The sequence below is a fragment of the Herpailurus yagouaroundi genome, unplaced genomic scaffold (assembly GCF_014898765.1).
Source record: "Herpailurus yagouaroundi ecotype Mexico unplaced genomic scaffold, PumYag 67690, whole genome shotgun sequence".
NCBI lineage: Eukaryota > Metazoa > Chordata > Mammalia > Carnivora > Felidae > Herpailurus > Herpailurus yagouaroundi.
In genome coordinates, this window is record NW_024420490.1 from 4,567,030 (window position 1) to 4,576,958 (window position 9,929).

Below are 9,929 nucleotides of genomic sequence, written 5' to 3' on the forward strand. Positions count from 1 at the left end.
ATTTTCATTCTTTATAGAATTTTGGAAAATAATGTAGCAAAGGGGGGTGGGGAAGCACCCGTATTTCTTATCACCAAAGGCAACACTGTTGACATTTTCATATCAATCTTTCCAGTCTTTTTTCTATGTGTGTGTTTTTTTTTTTAATTTTTTTTTTCAACGTGTATTTATTTTTGGGACAGAGAGAGACAGAGCATGAACGGGGGAGGGGCAGAGAGAGAGGGAGACACAGAATCGGAAACAGGCTCCAGGTTCTGAGCCATCAGCCCAGAGTCTGACGCAGGGCTCGAACTCCCAGACCGCGAGATCGTGACCTGGCTGAAGTCGGACGCTTAACCGACTGCGCCACCCAGGCGCCCCTCTATGTGTGTTTTTTAAAACTACTTGAGAACCTAGTATTTAAACAATGTTTACAATTTACATTATTAAATTTGACATTAAGTGCTACCTTCTTCCGTTACTTACTTCTTCTTCATCAGCAGCAGCAGCAACAGGATCCCTAGGGTCTGCCTTATGTGCCAGTCAGGAGCTGATTCCTAGTCCCCCCCCCCCCACCGCCACGGCACCCCCGCACTTGACACATATAGGTTATTTAGGATTAACAAATTGTTTAGAAAATCTTGTTAAGGTTTGTCTGTAATGTACAGGAAATATCAAACCACAAAGTGTAAATACTGTATAAGTAATGTGGGAAAACTATGTCAAATTTAACATAAAACTAACATATAAAGTATCTTTATAGAAGTTCGAATAAAGAGAATGAGTGCACAATTTAAAATTTTTAAATTTTTAAAAATTTCTTTTTGAGACAGAGACAGAGCACGAGCAGGGGAGGGTCAGAGAGAGGGAGACACAGAATCCGAAGCAGGCTCCAGGCTCTGAGCTGTCAGCACAGAGCCCAACGCGGGGCTAGAACCCACAAACCATGAGATCATGACCTGAGCTGAAGTCGGACGCTTAAGAGTGAGTGCCCTGAATGCACAATTTAATAGGAAAAGAGTTTGTGTACATTAGCATAAACTGATTGTTTAAACTCTGCTGCCCAATGCATAAGCACTAGTCCCATGAAGCTACTTGCGTTCAAATTAATTAAAATTAATAAAATTAGGGGCGCCTGGGTGGCGCAGTCGGTTAAGCGTCCGACTTCAGCCAGGTCACAATCTCGAGGTCCGTGAGTTCGAGCCCCGCGTCAAGCTGTGGGCTGATGGCTCGGAGCCTGGAGCCTGTTTCCGATTCTGTGTCTCCCTCTCTCTCTGCCCCTCCCCCGTTCATGCTCTGTCTCTCTGTCCCAAAAATAAATAAACGTTGAAAAAAAAAATTGAAAAAAAGAAAACTCTAGTTGTTAAAAAAATAAATAAATAAAAAATAAAATAAAATAAAGTTAATAAAATTAAACATTCAATTCCTCGGTCACACCAGCCACATTTCAGTGCTTCCTGGCCACATGTGGCTAGTGGCTGATGTACCGGAGAGCACAGGTACAGAACATTTTCATCACAGCAGAAGATTCCATTAGGCAGTGCTTGCTAAAGTACCAAAGCTCCATTTTCCATTTTCAACAAAATGGATATCTTCATTTCTTTTCTGATTACAAAAGCAGCACATACCTATTATAAAAATCTTGACCAAAACTGGAGTGTAGGCAATAGGAAATAAAAGTCCCTCAACCACTTTCCTATCTAAAAGTTGAATCTTATGCCCCCCCACCGCGCGCGCACGCGCACGCGCACACACACACACACACACACCCCTTTCAGATTGTTACTGAGAGTAGAGGAATGGTCTCATCTTTTGTATCACAATTATAAAAGCTATCTTTTTCAAACTGTGCCTTCATTTAAATAATACATGTTTATTTCTTCTGCAAACCCCTTTTTTTGTGTCCACTGTGAGCCTGGCACTGCCCCAGGGCCTGGGCCTTCTGAAATGGAAGCCTTGCTCTCTGCCCACAAGGGGCTTGAGGACCCATGAGAAGACACTGGATGATGCACACGGTGAGCACGCCACTGGGTTCTGCATAGGCTGCAATGGGAGTTAAGGGGAGCATATGTTTTAGTCAGAGCAGTTGAGGGCTACCCCTCCCCTGCGGCCCCAAACTGCTGTCTCTCCTGGGCCCTCGTACACTGGTTATTCATTCCTAGAGATTCCTTGGCCTACCTGCTATGGGCAGAATTAATCCTCTCAGATAGCAATGAAGGTTAGGAGCGCCATCTTGGTTGGAGGCCAAGCCCTGTGCTAGCAAAAGAAGTTGCCAATGACTTCTTATTTTCGTACCCAATGGACTCTTTCCAACACTGACCTTATGTCTTCATGCTCCAATATGCTCTCGGTCCCTTCCTTCTTCCTTTAGCTTCCATCACACAGTTAGTTCACCTGGTGCTCCCATCACTCTAAATACCCTTGTCAGTCTCTTCTCTGAGAGCTCTGCTTCTTCTACCTGCCTCATAAATGTTGCTAAACGCAAGATTACAATTCTTGCTTTGAATGGCTTACCGGGCATCTCCCCATAGGTGTCTCTTCCTACCTAAACTTGGACACAACCAAGTCTTGACAAGGTCATGGAGCAACCTGAACTCTCCTATGCTGCTGGTGGGGATGTAAGTTGGTCTACCTTCTTTGAAAAACTACGTGGCAGCCTATAGGAAGGTTGAATGTATATGCGCCCTAAGGCCCAGCAGTTCTGCTCCTAAGTACCCACCAGAAACGCGTGCATATGTTCTCCAACTAACCAAAACCTGTGCTGGATTCCTCACAGCAGCAGTCTTTGTAGTAACCCCAATTCGGAAACACCCGCATGCCCATCAAGAGTAGAATGGGTACATGTGGCAAATTCATACAGTGGGCCACCACATTGCAGGGCTGAGTGGAGGGTCCCTTGCTCAAGTGGACACACCATAGGGGTCCATTTAAAAGTAATCTATGCCATTAGACATCAGGGTCTTGGTCACATCTGGCGTGGGGAGCAGCAAGGTGAAAGCCCACGGTTGCCAGTCGGGGGCTGGCAATATTCTGCTATTTGATGTGAGTGCGGTCATATGGGTGTGTTCGACAGTGACAATTCACTGGGCTATACTTTTCTGTATGTAAATCTTACCTCAATACTCTGTTTTTTTACCTCAGCTCATTACGACCTTTCTCAAATTGTTCTTCCCCTTTATTTCTTATCCTACTGAGTGGCTTCCCTGTTCACTTAGCATCTCATCTAGAGACTTGGGATGTGTCTTAGTCCCCTTTCTTTCTCTCTAAACCCCCATATCCAACGTCTCCCAGGGGCCTCGATCCTCTCTGTCCCCGCCGCCACTGCCTGTGTTGGGCTCCTACTCTCTCTCCCTGGATGCTCTCCCTGCTGAAGAGAGACCTTGCCTCATCCACCCTTCACGCTGCCGGTGGGGCGAAACGCAGACCGGATTGTGCCACCTTCTTGCTCCAAACCCTTTGGCGGGTCCCCGGTGCAAGGGTCCAGGCTCCATCTGTGACATTTATTGGTTGTATGGCCACATCTCTCCACTTCCTTATGCCTAAAATGAGTATGATAACGATGTGTCTCTCAAGGAAATCTCCATCATCTCTCTCCTGCCTGCCTCTCCAGATTCATCTTTTGCGTTCTCTACTACCTGCAATTCATCACATGTGCCAGGCTGTTTCATGCCTCCATGCCTTTGTATGATTTCTTGGCTTTAAAGGCCCTCGTCTCCCAACTTTTCTGCCAGCTTGTTCCCTTCCCCCCGAAGGGGGCTTTTTCTGTCCCCCGTGTACAACTCACCACTTGCTCTGGCCTTTATGCCCCACCCTTTTCTTGTGCACAGGTTTATCTAAGCACTTGTACGATTATAGAAATTGATATGGAAGATACTTGATGGTGACTGGCCCCAAAGCGTTTATTCATTAAGTAATATTCATTGAGTGTCTACTATAGTCCAGGCCTGGCTTTAGGCGTTGGGGATATAGCCCTTAACAAAATGGGAAAAGTACCCACCTTCATAGGGTGTATATAGACTAGGCTGGGGGTGGTGAGGGCTACTGAATGAATGAATGAATGAATGAATGAAGTGTCCTGCAGTGAGAAGGTGATGTTGGAGCAAAGACCCGAAAGAAGTGAGACACCTGTGAGCAAAGCATTTTGGGCAGAGGGAACACTAAGTGTAAAGACCCTGCGGTGGGTGGGTAATTGGCGTGTTCTAGAGAGAGCAAGGAGCCTCTGGGGCTGGAGCCAGGGGATGAAAGAGGGTTTTAGGAGATGAAGAGAGGGGGTATGGGACGCAATCAGTACAGGGCCTGTGGGCACGTGAGGACTTTGGCATTTAGCCTGAGTAGGCCCTCACAAGGGTTCGAGGAGAGGAGGGACAAGACAGATCATGGTTTATGAGGCTCCCTCGGGCTGCTGGGTGTAGACTGGATGGTCTGGGGCAAGGCCGGAAGCGGAGAGCCTAAGCGGGCAAGCAGCGGTCCATCCAGAAGGGAGATGATGGGGGCTTGACCCAGGTGGTGGCAATGGAGGTGATGAGAAGTGGCTGGCTTCTGTCTTTGGAAGGCAATGCCAAGAGTACTTGCTGACAGATGACGTGGGTGTGACAGAAAGAGAGGTTCAAGGCCTGAGGCACTGGGAGGATAGACCTGCCGTTTACTGGGCGCGGGGAAGGCTCCAGGAGGAACAGGGGGGGGGGGGGGGGGGAATGGCGCGAAGATGTTCCATTCGTTGAGGCTGAGCGGGCAGCTGGCTGGAAAGCCCAGACAGGCTCGGTGGCGCCCCGTGGCCCTTGGAGTGAATGCACACGTGAAGCCACAGCCTTAGTCTCGCAGCTGCTCCCCAAGAACTGCAAAGCGCACGAGCAATTGGCATCTAGTCGATTTGGGGGTTGTTAATCCAGGAGACACTTGGTTCCACCCCACCTTCTAGCGAAGCTGGGTGTGGCTGAGGTACAGAAAGGCCCTGTCAGTGGGGCCAACGTCAGTCGTGCCAAGATCCTCTTTCTGGGGGCCGGGGGGGGGGGGGTCAAAGGCAAAGCCTGTGGGTCACTGACAGTGTGGCCTTGATAACCAGATCAATTTGGCCCAGAGGCTGCGTCTGTCACTGAGGGGGGTTTATGCATCCGCGACTCAGCAAACCCAGGGTTCAGATAAGAGCCTTCTGGGTTCTGCATTCTGCAGAAAGAGAGAAGGCCAAAAAGAAGGGAGGGGGACGTACTGCCACCGTCTGCCTGTGGAGACGAAGAGTCCTAAGAGGCAGACCTGGTTTCAGAGCCACTTCCCGTGTTCGGTCAGACGTCGGGCAGATTTCTGATGTGTTTTCCCTCCCAGCCTCCACCCCCTGGAAAGCGGAAAGTGTTTGTCTATAGACAGGCTGGGGATCTGAGGCACCGGATCCTTACGGAAATGAGCAAAGAAAGGACAAGTGCTTGACAGGAAAAGCTGCCCCCAAGGGAGCAGCAACACGGCAGTGTGGCCCCCAATATGATTTGATCACCGAAACGCTGGCAAACCAAAGCAAAAGCCTGTTTGGCTGCAACATTTTATAATACCAGAAAATAGCATTGTTGGAATGAGCGACAGAAAACGGGTCAGCCTTTAAAGGAGAAAGAGGAAAAGATTTTGATTATGTGGTTGTATGTTTTTCTCCCTACGTGGATTGTTCTCGAGATTCCTCCCCGTGGTACGGGTTTTTCCACTAGAGCACCTGAGATGTCCCCCACGCACCGACCTTAGGTGTATGCAACAGGAGCTCATGCCGCCCTTTTGCCCAAAGGGCCACTCCGTGGGGAAACCCGTTACCACAGCAAGAAAATTTGAGGCTTTGCTGTTTCTCAAAGTGTACCTTGCAAGCTCAAGAGGAAAAGTGGGCATTAGACACGCGCAGGAAAGACTCTTTTAGTCCTTTTGATGCATGTCACTAAATACAGAGCCTTCCTTCCCATGGAAACAGATGAAGCTGAGGAGAAAAGCATAAGATTACGAATGACAAGAAGTGTCAGTAGCTAGCTTCCCATCTACTTTAGAAATAAGGGTAAGACACGGGAAGAAAACGGCCGGCTGCGGCGATGTCCCTCTCAAAGAGGGAGAAAGAAGGAAACTGTTCTGGTGTGAAAATGTTGCTATTTTTGGCTACAGGCATATTCATGGGTACATGCTTCGACACAGATGAATCTCAAAAACATTTTCGAAGTGAAAGATAAAAGACCATATGTTGTATGATTCCATTTAAACCTAATGTCCGGAATAGGCAAATCCTCAGAGATGGAAAGTAGATCGGTGGTTGCCAGGGGCTGGGGAGAGGGGGAGATGGGCTTAATGTCTACTGGTTTCTTTTGGGGGGTGACAAAATGTTCTAAAATTGGATTGTGTGCTCCACACATCCAGAAATATACTAAAACCCATTGAATCGCACACTTTAAATGGGTGAATTTAATGGTATAGAAATTACATCTCTCCGGGTGCCTGGGCGGCTCAGTCGGTTAAGCGTCCGACTTCGGCTCAGGTCATGACCTCGCAGTTCGCTGGTTCGAGCCCCGTGTCGAGCTCTGTGCTGACAGCTCGGAGCCTGGAGCCTGCTTCGGATTCTGTGTCTCCCTCTCTCTCTCTCTCTGTCCTTCCCCTGCGTTCTCTCTCTCTCAAAAATAAATAAACATTAAAAAAAAAAAAAAGAATTACATCTCAATAAAGCTACTTAAAAAAAACCCTACGTCCCTTATGGTTGACACACCTGTAAGATGAGGCTTGATTTTTTTATATATATAATGAACATGACCAAGTGATAGACCTATATATTGTAATAAGATGGATTTTTAAAAACCATCATTTGCACTGAATCCAAAATGTCCAACGGAAGATAAATAGAAGCCTGCCTCAGTTATAAGATGCACGGAGTTTTGGGCTGTGATCATTTGTGCATTCCCAAATGAACCTTCGTCCGACGCCTAAGTGGAGTCAATCTATTTATCTTATTTCACTGTAATAAGGAGCTGCTGCCACCGTGGAACAGAACCAGTGAAGAATAAATTAGACAAAGAACCTTTGTCTTCAGGTTCCCAGTTGTGCAATAGAAAACATCTTTCCCGTCTGCGTTGGCCTCGATTCTCTATCTGGATGGTGAGCTGATTAAATACAGCAACCGCATCCTGTAGTTTTTCTCTGTCTCTCGAGCACCCCTCTAGTTCGGGCTAGAGCACGCACAGGTCGCCAAGCCACGCTGACCATAAAATGGTCACCAGACCACCCAGTGGACCACATGCCATTCTGCCTAGACAGATGGTATTTTCTGCTCTTCGTGGAAATTCCTGGAGCTCCTCAGCCGCGCACACAGATTGGTAAGCTCTAGGACAGGAACTAATGTTGTGCTCTGTGCCTCGGGACAGTGTGTGTTTTAGTACAGGTATCTCCTGAAAGGGCCGGTCTAATATAAAAATGGGCTGGTAAACTTTTATAGGGCTTCTTCTCACGTGGGGGTCACAGAGCACAGTTGTTAGGCTCAGCACTGGGAAAGTAACAAAGATCTGCCCTGCGTTCTTACACGATGTTTGGCCTATAGCAGGAACTCAGGGATGGGTTCTTTAAGGAGCCGACAAAAGAGTGAATGGATGGATGGATGGATGGATGGATGAATCTCAATGCCTATCACACAGAAATCTGAGGGGGAGGCCTACGGCCCTCAGACAACCAGAGGTATTGGAATCTAGGCCTTGCGAGGCTCTGTTTAGATTTTTCTTGCTGAGGAAAGGGCAAGGACTAAAGGAAAAGCAACAAACCGCCCGAAGCACCTTCAAGTGTTGAGAGTTACTGGGGCAAGTTGCTGACTGACTCTTCATTGCAAAGAGGAAAAAAACCCCAGACAAGTGGTCTACACGATCCCTACTTAGAACTATATTTGGGTGGGGCACCTGGGTGGTTCAGTCGGTTAAGCGTCCGACTTTGGCTCAGGTCATGATCTCACGGTCCGTGAGTCCGAGCCCCGCGTCGGGCTCTGTGCTGACCGCTCAGAGCCTGGAGCCTGCTTCGGATTCTGTGTCTCCCTCTCTCTCTGCCCCTCCCCCGTTCATGCTCTGTCTCTCTCTGTCTCAAAAATAAATAAACATTAAAAAAAATTAAAAAAAAAAAAAAGAGAAATATATTTGGGTTTGTAAAATGACCTTGGCATTATATTCATACAGATCTTTCCAAATACTGAGAAAGGTGACTAAAAAAGTCATGAGAATGGGAGATATGAAAGGACGTACTCTAGCAATAACATCTAATGAGAGGGCAGAGAGGAGCGCGATTTAAACCAGGGATCTTGACTCTACTTGCGTGAGTTGCGTCATGACTGGGTATCCGGTCATTTGCAGAGTGGAGAGGCCTCCTCCTTCCTGCCCTCCTTACTTACTTCCTGTGACACACACAAATACACAATGACCCAAAGAAGCCATCCTGCCAATTGCTAATGTCCAGAATGAACCTAAAAAGGAATTCTCAGCTAACAGGTCCTTGAGACCTGAGAGAGGCATGGAAGAGTGTTATTTTCAAAGACTGAGAGAGAATTTCATCATCGAATTGGATGATATTTTAGAGAGTTGCTTTTAATTTCTTCTTATTTAGGCATATTACTCCTGCCAGGGCCATATTTAGAAATTTTAAAATGACTGAGTGTTACAGAGTCTTTGGAGATTCCTGACTCTCAGTTGGATTATGTTTTCTATTAGAGTCCAGTGGGACTTGGCGTGTTATGTTAATCCATGTTTAAACGAGAGTGACCTCACGTCCCGATTTGCCCGGGACAGCCCTGGTTTACACCTGTTGTCCCAGCAGAATTATTAATAGCATCGTCTTCCACTCTCGATGGCGTCCTACTTTGGAAGATTAAATTCTACAATCACTCTAATTTTGACTCCTCAAAATTTTCAAGGATACACCACACTTCCTTATCAATCGTGGCAATTTATAGCTCTTTTCTATGATTTCTGAGACCCTTCCTTCTTTCTATCCCATTTAGAGCATCCCTTGAACTTTAGGAGGCTCCTCGGAGAACCAGAAAGCCAGTGGTGAGAAACTAAGAGAATCACTTCCACATAAAGACAACCGTTATTCATTAACAATGCATCTTGGTTAATTAACATGCCTTGTTAATTAATGATGTTTTAATTATTCAGGTTGCATTGCTATTAACCAGCTAAATTATTCATTCAATTGTACTATTAAGTATTCGATAAATGCTAATGGGCAGCACATACCTTCGTAGCCAAAGAGAAGTAAGAACAAGAAACCTTCTATCTTGCGTGGCATTCTCCCCTTGTCCTTGGCTGTAGCTCTACCTTATCCAAGTGGAGGGTTTCCTCAGAAGCAGGAGCTTAACTTGAGCACTGGCCTCATTAAGCATCTTATTCCATTTAGTTCTTAGGGATTTGGCTGAGCCCTACTAAGTTAACCCACACAGTTACCTGCCTCAACAAGGAAGTCTCAGAGAAGAAGCTAATGTCAACTGACGTTGCTGTGTAGCAAAGGAAGATACTGGTATTTTACGCTACCTTTAAATTTAAGGGAAGCAGTGGAGGGCAATAGAAACTACAATCAGAAGACCCAGATCTTAATCCTTTCTTTGCCATCATCTTCTAGCGGGTGACCTTGAGCAATTTCCTGCTAACCAAGCATTGACATTGTCAAATTCTATAAAAGGGACATGGATTCCCTTTTTAGAAAGCAACTTGGCCTCCCGTTCAGACCCACTCACTCGGGAAAATACTCAGTTTGAGAGGGGGGACACAGTTACACACAAAGAGGTACCTTGCTGTGTTATTTATCATAACAAAAAATAGGAACCGATCTACATGGCCAAGATTAGGGGGTTCAGTGCTGAGCGTAGAGTTAAGAGCACAGACTCCCGTGCCAGACTGAGTGCAAATGTCAGCTCAACCACTTGTTATGTGACCTTAGGCAAGTCACTTGAGGTCTCTATGCCTCAACTT

At 46.6% G+C, this 9,929-nt stretch overlaps 1 protein-coding gene across 1 annotated transcript in view; it reads right to left on the reverse strand.

Moving 5' to 3' along the window:
• Positions 1-9,309, reverse strand: part of RS1 (retinoschisin 1) — a 26,226-nt gene extending 16,917 nt beyond the window's left edge. Inside the window, exon 1 of the mRNA XM_040468289.1 lies at positions 9,198-9,309. Within this exon, the coding sequence (XP_040324223.1) occupies positions 9,198-9,249 (52 nt within the window). The 5' untranslated portion in view covers positions 9,250-9,309. The remainder of the gene's footprint in view (positions 1-9,197) is intronic.
• Between the last annotated feature and the right edge of the window lie 620 nt (positions 9,310-9,929).